Below are 19,596 nucleotides of genomic sequence, written 5' to 3' on the forward strand. Positions count from 1 at the left end.
TTAATGCAAAGGTTCATTGGAAGCCTCCCAAAAGCTGGTGTCTAACACTATTTTGCCAAAAATAAATGAGCTTGGTCTAGAATACGTTGCATAAATAGCTTCTGCTTTGTGTAATGATTAATGGTTTGCCATTGTTTAAAAGCAGGATGGTTAGTTGGGCAGTAAAATAATACAGCTGAAGTGTAATTGTTACTCAATTAAAAAATCAGTTACCCACAGTGATTTCTGAACCAGGATTAACGGAAGCCAAAACTAGAGTCAAGGTTGAAAAAAAAAATAAGACATAACTTTATTATCTATTAATAGCTATTTGTTGGCTCTGTTAAAAGGAATCATGATGGAGCCAAAAATAGCCATTAGAACTCCTTATTCACAGCCTGTCCAGAGGGAGAAGATGAGCTGGTTAATCTTCGAGGGCTCTGGGTATTTCCTTGGTCATGTCTTATGTGCCCGTAGCTTCAACATTTCAGAATTATGCCTTCTGGGGTCTGACGGTTTTGTTGTTCCCCTTTGTCACACTTACTTGGCTATGCTCTTGGCTTTTCTTGCACACTCAAGGTGGTTTTGCCATTGTCTTTCATCCTTCGTCTACCTCTGGGATTACATCATTGGTCTTCTTTTGTATCTACCATCAGCACCATGAAACCTTCATTTTTGTCTCCAGGGTGCCACATTCTGGTGATGTTGGTGCTTTCCTATTACATACTTCTCGTAAGAAGAGAAGGGGCTCGTAGTGAACACAAGTCATGGTTCTATTGTTAGCATTTTCCCAAGGCATGCTTACTATAGTTATGCCCTGTACTTTCTTATATCATACTATCCTTAGATCTCAACTCTTTGGTTTTCAACAGCTTTGTGCACTTCTACCTTTCCCAGTTTCTACACCTTTGTGGAATATTATTCTTGCCTGTTTTTAAACATGTAAATAACAAATTCCAAAAATAAAGAATATCTGAGACAGTTGCCTAATGTGAGGACATATTCAAGCAATCTTTGAGTTGGAGAGTGTGGATGAGGGGGTTTCTTAGGTTGTCTTGACACACAAACTTTTTAAAATTTTTCTTTGCTTTCAAACTTTTAAAACCAAAACCTTTTATTTTAAAATAAAAGCTTAATTTCAGGAGGCTGCTTGTCTTGGAAAGTAGCTGATCAGTTTGCGTTCATGAGCAGGCCATTTTGTAACCTTATGTCTGGCTCCTTGAATTGATGGCACGAAGCTTAAGGAGTTGATCTTAGCTCTGTCTATATTATTATTTGACTCATTATGTTAAAATTAACTATTTTTCAATCTTTTCCACTAGACTGAGCTCTTGGAGCGCAGGATTTGGTGCTCAATAAATGTTTGTTGAACTAGAAACTGAACCTTATGAAATTGAAAACCGGAAACTTCTCATGGTAGCAGTAAAGACAGTGACGGCAAAAGTAGTAGGGGATTTGGGTAATAATCTCCACGGTGTTATTTCAAGAGGAAAATGTGCTTTCTTAGTCCCATGGGATGTCAGGGTCCAGATGAAGTGCCTTTAGACCTATCATCTATGGCTACTGCGACCAGGCCCACAGCTGACCAGTTTGGAATGTCCTATATTACGGTGTTTATGAGCTCTGTTCTTTCCTCTAGGAATCAGAGGAAGAGATGGCCATGGAGGACAGACCCACTATGATTAAAATGGACCAAAGTGAAAACCAGGGTTCACCATGTCGAGGGAGCAGGTGCCTCCCCAAAGCGCTTGGCTATGTCATGGGTGATATGAAAACATTTGCCAACTGGCTTAAAGGTATTTATGCTTCCTTTCCAGGAGATGGGAGAAGTGGCTTTGGGGGAAATGGTTTGCTGGCTCTTCTACTCATATCTTTAGTTATATTTTTATATATACTTAGTTATATATATAAAATATATATAAATATATATTATATATATTTAGTTATATATACCTTTTATCTATCTCTTTCCTTTCCACTTTTTAACTTTCTACTTTCTGACAGGCAATCCTCTTCAAGTGTTTTTATGTAGATGGGGTCAGGGCCAGGGTCCTCCTCATATCAGAGGAAGGTACTTAGTTCCATTCTGTAATTTCAGTACTTAAAAACTGAAATTTTACTATTGGTAATCCATTGGTTTAGTTTAAGCATCTGTACCTCTGAACATGATAAATAAGTGCCTTCGATGCTTTCTGGAGCTGAAGTTCTAATACAGGCAGTGTGGGCTGAGCGTAAAGAAACTGGGTGCCACTAAAGGGGCAAAGTGTACAGAGAGCTTCAAGGAATATCAAAAATAAGTTGATCCCTTCATCAGAAGGGATTTTGATGATTTTGCTCTGGGCCGGGGGGCGGGGGGCCTAGACTTGGGAAGGAGTACCATTTGCCTTGCCACTTCCTTAGCTCTGCCCATCTCATCTCTTCCAGACAAACCCCAGGTACTCCAGTTTGTTGACTGGGTTCTTAGGGGCATGTCCCAAGTGGTGTTTGTCAGCAACCCCATCAGCGGAATCCTGATTGTGGTGGGACTCCTGGTCCAGAACCCCTGGTGGGCTCTCAATGGCTGTGTGGGAACGGTGGTCTCCACCCTGACGGCCCTGTTGCTCAGTCAGGACAGGTAGGCACATCCATCCAGGCCTGCTCTTCTCTCTTCTGAGAACACAGGAGCCAACCAGTGAGTGTGGGCAGCCGCGATAAAGCCCCGACCTTCCAGGAGAAACAACCTTTATTCCACAGAATTCTTTATATTTGCCTTTAGTGAGAGGTCAGGGAATCGTTTATGGTCTCTTATTCATGGTATCTAAATAAGTGGCTAGTCCGAATGTTGCCAGATTCTCATGGCAGTACGTGGTAACCAGAACTAAGCTATAAATAATCCCCAAGAGAAGTTCAAAAGGGCTCTTCTTTAATAATTAATCAATTATTTATCATCAGCATTTTGTTTGTTTGGGCGAAAGTGCATATGAGTTCATGAAATGCCTCAGAGGGTTAAAAATGCCCCAATCCCACTGTATTTTGTCTGCATGCTTAGTTTAGCAAATTCATTCTTCATAGCATAGACAGTGCAAAGGTTAGGTCAGCTTCTAGAGAGCTGAATAACCACAAATTCCCAGTTAGCAAGTGCTGACTTAAGAAGTGTTAGTGTTTCTTCTGAAATATGTGTTAGGTTAAAAATAGGCTGAACTTGGGGCCAACCCCATGGCTGAGTGGTTAAGTTCACACTCTCTGCTTTGGCTCCTTAGGGTTTCCCTGGTTCGGATCCTGGGTATGGAGTTAGCACTGCTCATCAGGCCGTGATGAGGTGGCATCCCACATAGCACAACCAGAAGGACCTACAACTAGAATATACAACTATACTAGGGAGCTTTGGGGAGAAGAATAAAAAATAAATAATAAATAAATAAAAAGATTGGCAACAGATGTTAGCTTAGGTGCCAATCTTAAAAAAAAAAAAATAGTGTGTACTTTATAAATTGAATATCAGCTGTCATTGAAGAAGTGATGAACTGACTCCCACCAGGGTCTAGCCAGCTCCTGACTAACTGGTTCCTTCAGGGAGGCTGCTGGTCTTCTATGTGTCCAGGATCAATGCATAATCCCCAGTGAAGGGTCATTATACAACTAAGCTCTTGTCGCTCTTACTGTGAGTTGCTAAGGAGCTTCTTGGAGAGTCAGGAAGTGCCCCACTTTCCATCAAGTCCAAGGAGGCTGATTTGATCTCTATGGAAGGTGATTTTGTATCTTAGCTTAAACTCTATTCCAATGTACATCAAGAAACGGGATTTCCAGTTTGAAGGTGTGGTCCAGAATTGTGCCATATCGAATATTCCTTTATTGTTTTGCTCCGGTGAGAACTGACCCATTTTCCTTATCAGTATTTTTTAAAAGACAAGTCATATTTGTATGTATTAGTTTTCAAATCTCTTTTGCTTTCCTTGGTCCTAAAGCACTATTAAAATGGCAATCTTCTGTTTTAAGTGAATCCACATCTTCCTGTTGTTTTAACTGTGACATTCCACAACTTGTAGATGTTGCCATTAATTTTTTGTTGATCGAACCCAAGCAGTAAATCGGAAAGTCAGTAGCAGAGAGGACAAATCTTTGCATAGTTCTCCACTGTCATCATAAACGGTCCCAATTTCTGGAGAGCATTATTACTTCCTGGGTTAAACCAATACAAATTGTGTCACCTCCCACATGTCCCAAAGGATTATTTAAGGGAGAGAAAGGACTTTTGAACAGGGGGTCCCACACTAATGTTCTCACCCAGATGAATATAAGCGATATTACGTTGCTGTGGCACTATGTGCCCCCTGCTCCAGTTAAAAACAAGCCAAGGAGAAGCTTCCACACATTCCTGTATGACTCCCGTGGTGTGGCCCACTGGCTGCATCACCTTCCTCGCAGGCCCTGCATTCGCACTCACCCACTCGCTTCACCATCTTTACACCGCATGGCTCCCACACACTTCATCCTTTAGTGCTGGGCCTTTCCTGGTGCCAGATGTTGCCAACTCTCAGAGCCCAGGCGAGCCTGGCTTGTCAGCCTGGGGGCTCATTCTACAGGAGTCACTTGGGGCTTCCAGTTCCCAATTATGAAATGGGAACCATTTTGGCCAGGAGTACAAACTTACCCATAGGACAACTTTTAGAAGTGAGGTTAAATACTGAGAAGCAAAAAGGAACCCAAGAACGAATTAAGTGCTAAATATGCACCTAATCAAATGGAATACTTTGCCAAGTAAAAGAAAAGTAATTGTTTACCTTTGCAATAACTTGGAAATGTATATTTGGAGAAAATAAAATGGAAAGACAGGAAGATGAAAATGTATGCTGAGTTGGAAGATTGATGTTTATAAGGTCACAGACACTATGAAAGTGAAATTACATTTCAAGAATCATATACTTCTCACCAAGAAATCACACTTAGGAAACAGTTTCATAACACTAAAAATGCTATTCAAGTCAGAAGCCCTTAATGAGTTAAAAGAAATAATAATTTTCCAAATCAAGGGCTAAAAGGAAGCAGAACGGGGTAGCTTGCTGATTTTTGTTTCCTCTTCTAGATGCCATAATTCTATCTTTAGAATTTCGAATTCTATCTTTAGCTATGATGCCTCTGTAGGGCGTTGTTCTGCATGCACATTTGTATTTTATCTATGTATTTTTTTTCATGTTTTTATTAGTATTTGGCTTCTGTAGACTTTGAAATAAATGTCTAAATATAGTCTCATTTTCTAATGTGAATGTGATCTGGAAGTTACAAGTGTCATTTATGTGCCAGTCTAGCCAATGTCCACGTGGGAAATGTCCATGCTGTGCTCTTGCCCACAGGTCAGCAATTGCCGCAGGGCTCCAGGGCTACAACGCCACCCTGGTGGGAATACTCATGGCTGTCTTTTCAGACAAGGGTAACTACTTCTGGTGGCTGTTAGTCCCTGTATGTGTTATGTCCATGACTTGGTAAGTTGTACCTGGTTTGCAAAATGCCCTTAAAAAAATTTATAGGGGGGAGGAGGGAATGCGGAGCTACTGTTTAACGGGCGCAGAGTTTCAGCTTTGCAAGACGAAAAATGTTCCACGAATGGATGGCAGTGACGGTTGTACGACAATGTGAACGTACTTAATGCCGCTGAACTGCACACTTTCAAATGGTTAAAATGGCAAATTTTGTATTATGTTGATAACACAATTTTTATAAAAATAATTTCTTAAAATTTAGATTCAGGTTATGTCTATTGGAAACAGGAAGCACTGAAACACACTGATGCATGTGGCCCTCCACACACACCTCACCACCCATGATTCTGATGTATTTGGTCTGGGGTGCTGCCTGGGCACTGGGAGTTTTAAGGGCTCTCCGGGGATTCTAAAGCGCAACCAAAGTTGCGAACTAGCCCCTACATCAGTGGTCCTCAGACTTGCACACCGTCAGGATCACCTGCAGGGCTTGTTAAAACAGACCGCTGCTCCCCTCCCCAGGGTTTCTGACTCAGTCTGTCTGGGTTGGGGCCTGAAATGTGCATTTCTAACACATTCTCAGGTGATGCTGACGCGGCTGATCCAGAGACCACACTTTGAGAACCACTGTATCTATATGGACTCCCCTTACCCACCTGGCCTGCCCCTTCAAAAGAATTCTTTACTGCATTCAATTCAGTTGTTGTTTTGGTTTTTTTTTACCCTAAATCCTTTTAAATCTTTTTTTTGGAAGCAAACATTTCCTTCTTACTATAGCAAATTTAGAATATAAAGTACTAATATCCACACAAATGAGAAGAACAGCCCACTGTGGATGGTGTCTGCAGGAGGGCAGCTCACCCTGGCTGCTCCCATGGGTGTGTGGAGGAGAACCTACCGGCAGAGCCAACCGCCTCAGGAAGTAACTTCCGACCTGTCCTGAAGAACAGGCTCAGGGCAGGAGGTTTTTCCTGCAGGTGCTCACCACAGCCCCTCCCACAATCCAGGAAATCTGGTGTTCTGATCGTAAAATGATGGCTCCTTGATTAGGTCAACAGGTGAGAGCACAAAAGGAACCCAGAGACCATCTAATCCAATCCCCCAGGTTACAGACAAGGAAACTGAGGAATGGTACCTTGCCCAATGTCCCAGAGTTCATCGACACTAAAAACTATGCCCCCCTGAGTTTAAGATCTTTTTCCTCTAGCCCACACCGCCTGCATCCTCCCTTGGACAATTGTTTCTCTTTGTCAAAAATAGATATGCTGAATACTCATGGAGATGATATACAAGTTCAAGAACACAGTTGTCTCTGGTGGGGAAGGAGGGGCATATGATCAAGTGGGTTACACAGAGCTCTTTAACTGTGTTGTTAGTATTTTATCTCATATATCTTAAATACTTCAAACATATTTTTAACCCCCAGATACATAACTCACTGTGAGCAGCCCCAGGGTATAATCTTTTTAAAACCAAATAAGCTAAGCGTTTATTTTGGACTTTATTCTCTCTATGACACAATTTGTCCCAGGTTGCTTTTGGGGGGTTTTGTTTTGTTTTGTTTTTTCTGTGAAAAATTTGCCAACACAGCATTTTAGGGACTTTTGTCAATGACAGAAAACCTTTCATAGTACAGAGATTTCGTTTGTCAACCTGGCTTGTCACATGCACATTCTTACATTCTGTTCTGTTGTTGTTGTTAGCCCAATTTTCTCAAGTGCACTGAACTCCGTGTTCTGCAAATGGGACCTCCCTGTCTTCACCCTGCCCTTCAACATGGCGTTGTCAATGTACCTTTCGGCCACAGGACATTATAATTTGTTCTTCCCAAGCAAATTGTTCACACCTGTAACCTCAGTTGCCAATGTCACCTGGTCTGACCTCAATGCCCTGCAGGTAAGATGCACTATCTTCTCACATGCTCCTGGCTCTGGAAGATACCCAGCATCCTCCTTGTTAATTGTTCATGGGCGTCAGAGACTTATAGAGACTCAGTTTGAGGGTGGCCTTGCTGCCTCCATCTTGTCATCTAAAGCATTTGTTCTCCTCTAAAACTTTGGGCTCTAAGGGATTTTTTAAATGAATATTTGGTCACAGCTAACTTTTTGTAAAATCTGCTGTGCTAACTCCAGAGTATAGCTCCGTTGGAAATTAGATACCGTATTTCAAACTTGGCCCTTGTTTGGGTGAGCGTGACAGGGCCAGCACTTGAGGCAGGGCCCTCCAGCCTGGGGTTAAGTCCTCCATGACCTACCTCCTCCAACAAAAGAACTGGCTGCTTACTGTTAGATCCCATTACGGAACCTCTCTATTCTGCTGTTTCTTATGGTAGATCTCATAGTATATGTGCAATAATTCAGGGTTCTCAAGCTTTGGTAGGCATGCAAACCACTCTTTTTTAAATACCAATACAAGCTCCATCTCAGACTGCCTAAATTATAATATAATGTCTGGGGCTGGGGCCTGGGAACCTGTATTAACAAGCTCCCAAAATAATAGTGGTGTGGGACAGAGTTTGAGAACCACTATCATAGGATGTATACGATGTATCTTTTCACAGATGTGCATAGACAGAGCACTCATTCTTAAAAACCTGGTTAAACCAAATCAAATTCCAGCTCTTCCTACTGGTGTTTATTTAATAAGTCTGTTTAAAGTTTCTCGATTATTAAAAACAAGAGAACACTTGATATCAGAAGAAAACCAAAGACCTTATCTTTTTTAAAGTGCAAAAGACTGGCTTTCCCATTATCAGGTTATGAAACACCTTTTACTGCCCTCTTCTCTGAGCGATCAAAACATGGGAAGAGTTTTTTCTTTAGCTTCATTTCCAGAAAATGAATGGGAGCATTTGGAAATACCTCAGAAGAAAACTCAAAGATTTATTAGAGCTACCCATGAAAAATAACATTATAAAATAATATTAATTTATCTATCTAAAACTGCACCATCCAATACAGTAGCTATTAGCCCCATGTGGCTATTTGAACTTAAAGGTAAATTAGTTGAAATTAAATAAAATTTAAAATCCAGTTTCTTAGCCTCACTAGTCACATTTCAGGTGAACAGCACAGACGTAGAATATTCCATCATCACAGAAAGTTCTACTTGACAGTGCTGATCTGGGGACGTGGCGGTCTTGTCCTTCCCACTCTGAACTACCACCCCATCATCAGCATACTTATTTCCCATCTCACCCAACTCCCCACCTCTGTGGTTACCTGAGGGAAGTTCTGCTGTCCAGTTCTAAGATAAAAGCCTATGCAGTCTTTGCTTGTGTCAAGTTCCCTGGTCTAGAAGAAACAGGAAATGGTCTTGTATGTACATGAAGATCCACCAGGGGCCAGAAGAATTTAGGGCCTATCCTAGAGTAGGCTCAAACTCACAGTATGGTCTGGTGTGCTGAGCAAGGACTAAATCAGCGTTTGGAAGCCAGCATTAGACCCAGCCTAATGCAAGAAGAGAGAGGGCCCTCCTTCGTGCCCAAGCTGGACCTCACCCATCAGACTCACTGCTTCTCAAAGGTCCTTGCCAGAAGGTACACATGTGACCTAGAGAAGGTGGAGGGAGCGAGATGGGAGCTGGGGAAGGCAACTTTCAGTAAGTGGCCTTGGTCAAAAGGGAACTAACATGGCTAATTTTGCCTATCCTGCCTCTACCAGAAGGGTTGCTAGAAAGAATTTTCGTTTGTTAGCTTGAGTCAAACTCTGTACCATTCGGAGAACTGCCATTCTGTGAACACATTAGCTGAATTCAGGCCTCAGCCAGAAAGTAGAATTGTGGCATTTACATGTATTTTGTGTTTTGAGGACTATCTGACGTTTGTTAATAAGTTAAGGATATCCTAGTTTAAATTAATATACGTTCTTGTTAACAACAGAAGGGTAAATATGGTCCTGATTCATGAACTTGCCAATAATTGTTTCTGAATTGTGGATAAAATAACCTGACTTCAGGTCTCTGGCGTCAGTATTAACAACCAAATTGCATGGGAGTAATAGCATTTCTGTTGACTATAGGAATGTGTTGATGTATTGGCATCAGCACTGACAGACAGTTGAAAGTGCTAGAAGTGTAAGCTGTGGTCCCTGCCATCCTCTCTGGGAGGCATGGCAGATCCTCACAGTAGTGGGTAGTGATACTGGGAGCTCAGCAGCAGCCAAGGCCAAGTGTCTGTGCCAGCAGTAGAGCCAGTGAGTGAAGGGGAGTTGAGAAGGCATGCTCAGCATGCACCACGGAAGAGCTGATGTGTCTCAGGGGATAAAGCAGAAGAATGACTGAGATTTTTCTGTAGTTAGAGAGAATTTTAAAAATTAATAACAACGATCTTGAAAGATAAGACATGCTAAATCTATAATTACATTGTATGTGTTGGTGGATGTCCTGTGGGTTTCTGTTCAATAATTTTAATGACCTCATTTTCTAAATTGTTTTTGCAGTTATTGAAATCCCTGCCTGTGGGTGTTGGTCAGATATATGGCTGTGATAATCCATGGACAGGGGGCATTTTCCTATGTGCCATCCTGCTCTCCTCCCCACTCATGTGCCTACATGCTGCGATCGGATCATTGGTGGGGGTAATAGCAGGTAATCATAAGACTCGTTACCAGATATTGAACATCTCCTCCATCCCGTGCATTGTCTCAGGCATCTTCTATGCTCCAGACCTTTCTTGAGGGCTTTGCTTCTAAGGGACCAACGGGAGTTCTCGGATGCTTCCCCCACCCCCAGACTCCCTCCAGAGCATCCCACCTTTAGTCCACAGCTCTGACCCCTCCTGCCTTGCCTAACAGGAATCAGTCTTTCGGCTCCATTTGAGGACATCTACGCTGGACTCTGGGGTTTGAACAGCTCTCTGGCCTGCATTGCAATTGGAGGAATGTTCATGGCACTCACCTGGCAAACCCACCTCCTGGCTCTTGCCTGCGGTAAGTATCCCATGTGTCTGGGGGAAGGGTTGCTCATGATTATGGGATAAAAATCAAGGAGAAACAGTAAAGAAGGACAGAGTGAGAAACTAGGGTTGGGGTTCTAGTTTGTGTCCCCTGGTATCTAAGTTATCTAAAGTGCATGACCAGGGCAAGTGACATCCCCTCTCTGGGAGGAGTCAAGTCTGCTCTGCCTACCTCACTGGTTACCATGAAGACAGGAGAGCCTATTGAGTTGTATTAACCATTTTAGAATATGTATATGTTGGGGGATAGAAACTTGACATGCCCTAAGTTCTTCTTACTAATTCTTTGACACAAGAATGTAGACTCAAGCTAAACACAGAGTCATTTCCCCAGCTGAATCAGGTGGGATTACATGTGACCCTTTGAGAATCACATTCATCCAGCTGTTCCCAAACTTGAGCGTACATCAAAATCACCTGGAAGGCTTGTTAAAGCCCAGATTGCTGGGCCCCACCCCTAGTCCCCGATTCATTGTCGGAGGTGCGGGAAGGGGTTTGCATTTCTAACAAGGTGCCAGATGGTGCTGATGGTGTTGCTCTGGGGACCACATTTTGACAACTACTGTATTAATCCTTTCTTTAAATCCCCATATTCTACCCAGACTCAGACTGTCAGAGCTAGAAGAGGTTCTGGAGATCTCCACTCCATCCTTCTCATTTCACTATTAGGGTACTGAGGCCAGAGAGGTAAAGTGATGTGCTGAAAGGCATCCAGTCAGTTAGGGGCCAATGCAAACCCAGAATTCACATTTGCTAACAACCTCCAGACTTATTCCTGCTACACTTCTCTGCTCCGTTTGGTAGCATTCATGCCTTTAGGTGAAAACAGACCTCAAGTGATTTGGATTTGAAAAGCTAATAGATTTCTCAGGCCATTATAAGGGGAGGCTTGTTCACCCACAGCCTCTGGCACCACTAATTCAATAGAAGTGAAAGTATTTAAGGGGCCGGCCCTGTGGCCTAGTGGTTGAGCTCCCTGCACTCCGCTTCAGTGGCCCAGGTTCCGTTCCCAGGATGCAGACCTACACCACTCATAGCAGCCATGCTGAGGCAGCAACTCACACACAAAAGAGAGGAAGATTGGCATGGATGTTAGCTCAGGGCAAATCTTCCTCAACAACAACAACACAATGTATTTAAGATAATGTGCTAGAGTGAAGGGAATGACACTCCCTGGGGAACAAAGGAGCAGAGGAATAGGGGAATGTGCAGAAATTATTTCTAATGTTATGGATTAGAGTTGGTTTTTGACCAGATTAATCAATCCAAGCTATCTAAATCATTATTAAAATGGTGGACTACATGTCAGGCAGGATTTAGAGAGGACTCCTTGATTGTGCAGGAGGTAGGATAGGACCAAGGATTTCTAAGGCGTCATTCAGTTTTGCTTTTCCAATGCTTTAGCAAGGTTAACAAAACCTGGTTATAGGGTGTTTCCATTTACCCATCATTTTGTCAATTTCTTTATAGTTACAGGGCTATTTCACCTAAGAGCCCTGTCAAAACCTTTTGCTCGTTTTCCCATATTTGTTTATAAGCTTAGGGCACAGGAGAAGTTATGGACAGATTCTGTGGCCACTTGAGTTCAGCTGGATTAGACTCTTTTATCCTACAACCTTCTATCTTTATTCAAAGATTGGTTTGAAGTTTCAAACCTTTATTTGATGGGCATACCTTTGTGTTGACTGTAGCAGCAAATTTGTATTAAATCCTCGTGTTGCCACCTTGACAGTACTAGGCAGAGCTGGGGGTTTAGAAGCTTTAGATGCCATGCGGTTCCTGCATACAGAGGATGACATAGTGGAAGGCATAGACGAGGTGAGTCAGAAAGGGAGCCCACAGGAGACCATACGATGTTTGTAGCAGAACAAGGAGACACGTACAGCACACGATTCTTTGGGAACACTACAGCTCAGAATCATCAAGAAGTACCTCCTGGAGAAGGTGGCTTTTCTATAAGTCCTAAAAATTGAAAGGAGGAATTCTAACTGGTGGAGAGAATGGTCTAGACCAGCATGGGGACAGCCTGAGTATATCCTTAAAGACCAAGCAGAAACTATTTTTGGTCACAAGAGTTGTTGATGAGGTCTTGACAGACCACGGAGAGGGATGAAACCAAAGATGTTTACAGGTGTTTCCCCAAAGCGGGAATATCTTTGTTATTTTCATTTTTATAGAAATCATACATTTATTGTACAAAGTGGAACAAACAAAAGATCAGTACAGGAAAGTATAAAGCAAGAAGTTAAAATATTCCATCCTACTCCCTAGATATAATTTTTTGCCTCCCTCTTATAAGGATCCTGTGATTACTTTGGGCCCACTTGGGTAATCCAGGATAATCCTATCTCAAGATATTTAACTTAATCACATCTGCAAAGTCCCTTTTGCCATTTAAGGTGACATTCACAGGTTCTGGGCGTTGGCATGTGGACATCTTTGGGGGCCATTATTCTGCCTAGCATGCCTTGCTTCCTTTGGATAGATCAGATTTTCTTTCTTAGTGTAGCATAATGGTTAAGGCAGTATATTGAATTAGTTAAGAGCCCGACCCTGGTCCCAAAATCCCAGCTCTGCCAATTTTAGTTTCAATAAATGCCAAATTCACCCACACAAAGGCCATACCAGTCTCCCTTGCCACCAACAGTGTGTGAGAGTACCTATTACTATCAGTCTTTTTCATCTTTGGACATAAAGTTTTGAGACAGACCTCCAGCCCCTCTCGTAAAGCAAATCTCACATGTAAAATGTCACAGCGAGTTTCACCTTGCTTGCATCACCCTGATACTGCCAGTCAAAAGACCAGCCTTGTCAGCCAAGGTAAATAAATAATAGACATTTATTACAGAGTTGCTCTTCCATTAGTTCAAATGGCTTTATCAGGAAGAAACCTTGGGAAACTCTGATAGAAACTATCAATGCTTCCTTCCCTGCCTGTAAACTAGAAACTGCATAGCCAGGAAATTCCTCATTTTTATTTTATCAGTGCAAATTGTAAACACATTTTGTATTTCTTTTTCATGGTTGGGGTGTCATAGTAGGACTCACATGTGGTGGTCTGTTGGAAGGGATGTTGTCTATGAAGAGCTAAAATCCAATCTTCCCTTGAGAGCTGAAGGGCCTCTGCTCTCCCTCAGTTACCCAGCACACTGGCAGGGTCATCACCTCCAAGCCATAGTGGGCAGATTCCACTTCTAACGTGAGGCTTTCCCAGGCCTACTCAGCAAGTCTTAATTGGTGGGCAGCTACTATTAAATTGTGTGACACTCATTCTGGGAAGAGAAAAACAACCTGGGATTGAATATCACTTCAAAACAGCATAACAATATGAGACTTGGGTGCCAAAAGCATGCCTTAGAAGTACAATAGGTATTAAAAAGAGAAAAATGGCAATAAGTTCTCATGTGCTAAGGGAAAGTGTTGTAAGAAGAACTGGTACTCAAGAAAGTAGGGACAGAGTGTCCCTGGTGCTTAGCCAAGGGCCAGTGAATATTTGTTGGATGAATGAATGAATGAATGAAATGGAAAAAATAAATGAAATTAGCAAACCCAAGCAAAGAAACTCTTCCAACCCAAGCTATTGCACCCTTCCGCTCACAGCAGTATCTCAGTCCCATGGTGACAGGCATGAGTTTACAGCTGCTGTTTGTGGAAATACATGAGTTCATTCAAGATACATCATCTCCCTGTAAAGCATGTCTTCAAGTTGCCTTTTTACAGACAACGAACCCAGATTCCAAGAAGTTCAGTGATTTGTCATCAACAAACAAAATGGCAGAGCTGGGATTTGAAGCCAGGACTGTTTCCAAAGACGAACCTTTCCCACTAGCATGAGACAATTCACATGTGAAAGAATTAGGTATACTGTTGAGCAAGAAATACCAGGACACAAAGACGAAATATTGATGAAAGGACAGAAGTCTATAGTAAAGTAAATGAGGATCACAGAGTCTCTCCCATCACTTCCTGTCCTGCCCCCCAACATAGCTGATGCAATTTCTCACTGGACTTGAAGACTAGATGGTGAGTGTGTCTAACAGTGAATGCTGGTGGCCCAAGTGGCTGTGTGGCCATTGTGTGGAGGTCATTCTTCAGACTGTCTCTGTGAACCCTAAGGGCTTCCCTGAGCCATCTTCAGCCCACTCTTCAACCAAAATGCACGAATTGATGATTTGCTAGTTGAGAACTTTCTTTTCATTATTTTACATAGAAAGGCACACATACACTCAAATTAACCACTCTAAGATTCGTGCTTACTCGAAGTAAATTAAAACATAGCATGTTTATACATTGACCTGTATGACAACTTTAATGGTATTTAGAAAAATGTTATTGTGGGAAGGAATCTCAATTTTGTGTTCAGTTTCTGCTGATCTCTGAGTTACTGCCTTCTTATTTTTTTATACCATGATTTTTTGTAGTGAATTTTAACCAATAATATGAGAATCCTAGATGCAGTGAGATTGTATAGAAACTATGTATATCAAGAAACATTCATAATTTTCATTTTAATTCACCTGTGCTTGGATAAAATAACAGGGAAGTTTATTTACCATGGAAGGCCTTAAGTATTAGCAATAGCAGCAATAAAATAGTAACAATGGAAAAGCTACCTTTATTGAGTACTTAATATGTGAGCACAAGCTTTATGTCCGTTCGTACTCACACCTACCCCATGAGACAGATATTCCTATTACCTGCATTGTACAGGTGAGGAAATGGAGGCCACCAAGCTCCCAAGTGGTGGAGTCCAGATTTGAACCCAGAGCTGCTGACTCTATGCTCATACTTATAACCAGAGTGCTGGGCTAGCTGGTGAAATATGGAAGTTTACATTCCAGGGGATTTACACCAGAAGACAGTCTTTCCTGTGATGAAAAATGTGCCTACAATCATTGTTCTTTCCTCTCTTTTTTTGTTTTTGTAGCCCTGTTCACTGCCTACCTCGGAAGCAGCATGTCAAACCTGATGGCTGTGGTGAGTTTGCTTTAATCTCACTTTATCATCAGCGTGATTGATCAGATTTCAATGATATGGGAACCCTCTTGAAGTCTACCTGGGTGGGCTCCCAGGGCAGGATCTGTGACTGTGATGGCCACTAATTTCCCATCTCCTGGACCTTCCTGTCCTCACTCACCTTCCAGCATCATAGTAAATTTTAGCCCAAACTACAATCACCAGGCTCGTTAAGAATATCAGATTCCTTGATTTAAAAAAGTGGAACTTAGTTTGCATAGCATATTATCAAGTTCATAGCCTAACTCTGAGTGTCAAGAAGTTGACTTTACAATACCTTTTACTTAAACAGAAAGGCAAGATTACGTAGTAGTTGAGAAGTCAGGAAAGGGAGGAAAAGGATAATTGGCTAAAGACAGATACTTTTTAATGAAGTCAATAGTTTTTCATATCCCTTTTTTTAAAATCCCCAGTCAGTCATTAAGACTTATTCAGACCCACGTCCTGGCTGAATTATTTAATAGGCAAAATCCTTGCCCATTAAGTACCTCCTGCCACTCCTTCTCCTTCCTTTTCAGCACTGTCCTACCCGTTGACCTCCTCCTTCCCCTCCCCTGAGGAGCCCAGTGTCCCCTGACTGTTCCAGGACCCTCCACCTCCCAGTGCTCTGAACTTTTTTCTCTTACCCACCATTGCTGGTGATGCAGGGCCGGTTTCTGATAGCTCAATCCACGTTGATGTGGTCATGGCTGCTAATGGGTCAGGACAGTATCTAGCCCTCTCAACAGCAGCATAGAGAGTTTGTCTGGGAGAGTCCTTCTGGAGACACAATATCTTTCTGGTAGAAAGTCAAAGCTCCCATCCATGATGGAAAGTTCATTAGAGCATTGTGGGGCCCTTTGCGTCCCAACAGAGGTTCACAGACATCAGTCCATGGATCAGAATTGGGCAGGCTGCACAACAGAGTCAGCTAGGGAGATTTTGAAAGATACAGACCCTTAGGCCCTGTTCCTTGGCATTTCTGATAGAGCAGATCTTGTATGGTGCTTGGGCATCTGTGGTTTTTTAACTCTTGTTCCCCATGATTCTGACGTGCAGTCAGGTTTGGGTACCATCACACCCAAGGGGGGGGTCGATGCATTGGGCCAGACCTAACCAACTGCATGATGTATGCTCAGAATTGCATGAGTTGCCATGGACAGCACAGAAGAAGGACTTACCCACAAGGAGTTTAGAGCCTATTTGGGAGATGGAATGAAAAGAAGTAAAGCAAGTAGAGTCTAAGACCTGGTCTGGATGGAAGTCAAGGAGAGAGAGGTCATGAATGATGACATTTCAACTGCTAAATGCTCTAAGATCTTAGACTCAGTCTCCATGGACATAAGCAGAGTCCAGAACAATACCCCAGTGACTCATTCCCCCTGGGTTGAATAAGAATAGAGTGACAGGTAGTGCTTTGTGAACATGCGCTTTCTGATGGGATCTCAAAGGAACATGTGGCTTGTCTCTTCTTCTCAGGTTGGATTACCATCTGGTACCTGGCCCTTCTGTTTGGCCACACTGTTGTTCCTCTTGCTGACCACGAAAAACCCCAACATCTACAAGATGCCCCTCAGTAAAGCCACTTATCCTGAAGAAAACCGCATCTTCTACCTACAAGCCAAGAAAAAGATGGTTCAAAGCCCTTTGTGAGAGCTACCCCCGTCCACGTTCATGGTCACAAGTCATTTCCAGGGTCTCAGCAAACCTGTTTTTCACTAGTAACAACTTTCATTCTAAACCATCAGTTATCTGTTCTTATGCTTATTTTGTATTTTTCTTTTAGACTCCAGGAACATCCCCAAAGATGTAAGAGACACATCCAGATGATGTGCCCTGGCTACGGAATTTTAAACCCTAGTGGGACATTGGCGCTAAGACTGTAATATATTTATAAAGTCAAAATACTCCAACGGAAAGAGGGAGTGAGACTGGACTAATTATTAATATTTATTAATATTCTTGGTGTTTGGTTGGTTACATAATATTAACAGTATTAAAAATTAAGCTCTATAAACCAATCAAGACTTAAGTGAATGGAATTCAAGGTCATGAAATCAAAGTCAACTCAGAATTCTCAGATAAGCAGTTCAGCTTATGAAAAATCAATGCAAGTTACACATTACAGCTCTGGTCAACATCACAGGGGTGCAGGCTGATCACGCAGCTGGCTCCCCAGTGACTCACCAGAATGGCCTGGATGCTGTCCACTGTGTTTGTGGCATTCTCTTACAGGAGATCATTGGTTTTTCTCAAGCTGACAGAGTTGCAGAAAGGAAAAAGGGATTTTGTCAGTCAGAATTATTCTATACTGTCACGTTTTTCTTGGAGATTGCAAAGGATTTTTTAGGTAGAATTTATTATTTTTTTCTTATGAGAATGGATTTGTTTTCAATAAGATAAAATAAGAGAAGATCCTGGCTTTACCAGTTCCTGGATATTAAAGAAAAGTTACATTTTTATAAATACTCCTCAAGGCTATTTTTATTTTAAGCCCCAAGTTGATTTTGTAAATGCTATGATTGCATAGAATCAAGTCGTCAACATCCGAGAGCCCTTTAAGGTCACATTTTCAATTCATCTGAGCATGTCTTACATGTTATAAAGACTGAAAGTTAAGGTCAGCTTGTTCCTGGGTGCTTAGAAGTTGTTGAATTTCTTACTTTAAAAGAATTCATTATTTTCTACACACAATATTCTTGCTCAGAAACCAATGGCATTTGAACCTCCAAAAAGAAATACAGATAACGGGTTCTCTTGTTTTTCTTTTTTTTAATTTAAAAGTTATCCGTCCTATAAAGATTCTATGACTAAACATGCTGAAGATGGAGGTGGAAAGTTATCATCATTACTATCCACTTCGGTGTGTATCAATTGAGTATTTTGGAGGATTCAAAAAGTGAAACAGTGGAAGCCTAAAGATTTTCTTTTCTCTTTGGGTTTGCAGTGATCCGTGCAAAGCACACAGTTTGCTGAATGAATAAACAAAAGGGAAGTAAACCTAGAAACATTTTAGGGAGAAGTTCAGTTCTTCCTTATCTCAGGAAAACAAACATTGTTCTGATTGAAAAACCCTGTGACCAAAGCCTTTTGAAACCATGAATTTGCAACTGTCATAGAGTCCTGGATATTCCTGTGGGAAAATGAAATTTTCAGTGTTTGAACTGAAATCTCCCTTGTTAGGGATTTTGTGAAACAAGAGTTGGGTGGGGGGACAAAAAAGCAAGCATAACCAAAGAGAACCAGGAGTGAGGAACCCGGGCCATGGCGAGTGAACCTGAGGCCTCTAGAACATCTCCAAGTCCGCCTTCAGAATGGAGCTCCAGTGTGCTAACTACACACCTTCTTCCCCGTGCTCACACAGCCTTGTAAATAGGAACATTTAAAAGCCTTGTACATTGTCTAATTTAAATAATACTAATTTTCTCAAACCATTTTTGTTACTAAATATTATCCTAAAATTAAGTGAGTATTTTATTAGTTTTCTTGGGGAGCATTTGTATTTTTCCTATTGTCTGTAGAACAAATTTCTGTGTAAGAATATGAATAAATTATATTCACAGGTCAGTTGTGTGTAAGTGCTGTTTAAAGGCCATGTATGCCTTTTATAGCTATTGTGTATATTAAAAGTCCCATGCATAAGTATGTATGGCTTCCATCTCAATGTGCCAGACTCCTTATTCCTTTCTTATACTTGGTAATGGCACCAGATGTATAGCTGAGCAAAGCCTGTTCAGTTTCAGATTTATGAGCCCATCCCCTCCGGTATCATCTCAACTATCCATTGTTCTCCTCACTCAGGGATGAGAATGATTACTGAGGGCAGGTACAGCCGTTCAGAGCATGCTCCTCGCACTTTGAGATGAATATCTTGAGAGCCAGTTTCCACACATTCCCAGACAGGCCCTGGGTACCCCACCAGGGCTGACCCTGGGCCATGGTATGCCTCATGGGTCAGCTCTCTACAACAAGCCACTTCTCAGAATGTTATCCCCTGAGGGTGAAGTCCCCTGAGGGTGAAGCCACCAGCTGTGCTTGTCTCTACCGCCTGAAATGCTTCTCTTCCACCTCCTTTCCTCCATAGTTAGCATAGTTGAAAGAAAACATAGTAAGAATGGAAACATACTCCAACAAGCTTCAAAAGCAGCCCAAAGAAGAAACAAGAGGCCACCATGGATTGGTTGCATCGGAGTGCTGTATGTCAAAACAAAA

The 19,596-nt window shown here is 42.0% G+C and overlaps 1 protein-coding gene across 8 annotated transcripts in view; it reads left to right on the forward strand.

Annotated features, from left to right (window-relative positions):
- Nucleotides 1-19,048, forward strand: part of LOC103567384 (urea transporter 1) — a 54,499-nt gene extending 35,451 nt beyond the window's left edge. For 7 of the 8 annotated variants that reach the window (XM_070630067.1, XM_070630066.1, XM_008544031.2 and 4 more), the window contains 8 exons: nucleotides 1,619-1,775; nucleotides 2,404-2,593; nucleotides 5,310-5,438; nucleotides 7,139-7,331; nucleotides 9,875-10,022; nucleotides 10,229-10,363; nucleotides 15,317-15,366; nucleotides 16,864-19,048. In XM_070630067.1, coding sequence (XP_070486168.1) covers nucleotides 1,634-1,775; nucleotides 2,404-2,593; nucleotides 5,310-5,438; nucleotides 7,139-7,331; nucleotides 9,875-10,022; nucleotides 10,229-10,363; nucleotides 15,317-15,366; nucleotides 16,864-17,037 — 1,161 coding nt within the window. In that variant the 5' untranslated portion in view covers nucleotides 1,619-1,633 and the 3' untranslated portion in view covers nucleotides 17,038-19,048. The remainder of the gene's footprint in view (nucleotides 1-1,618; nucleotides 1,776-2,403; nucleotides 2,594-5,309; nucleotides 5,439-7,138; nucleotides 7,332-9,874; nucleotides 10,023-10,228; nucleotides 10,364-15,316; nucleotides 15,367-16,863) is intronic. The other variant, XM_070630068.1, reaches the window with a different exon arrangement.
- Nucleotides 19,049-19,596: the final 548 nt, after the last annotated feature.

Source organism: Equus przewalskii, chromosome 7 (genome assembly GCF_037783145.1).
Source record: "Equus przewalskii isolate Varuska chromosome 7, EquPr2, whole genome shotgun sequence".
NCBI classification, from domain to species: domain Eukaryota; kingdom Metazoa; phylum Chordata; class Mammalia; order Perissodactyla; family Equidae; genus Equus; species Equus przewalskii.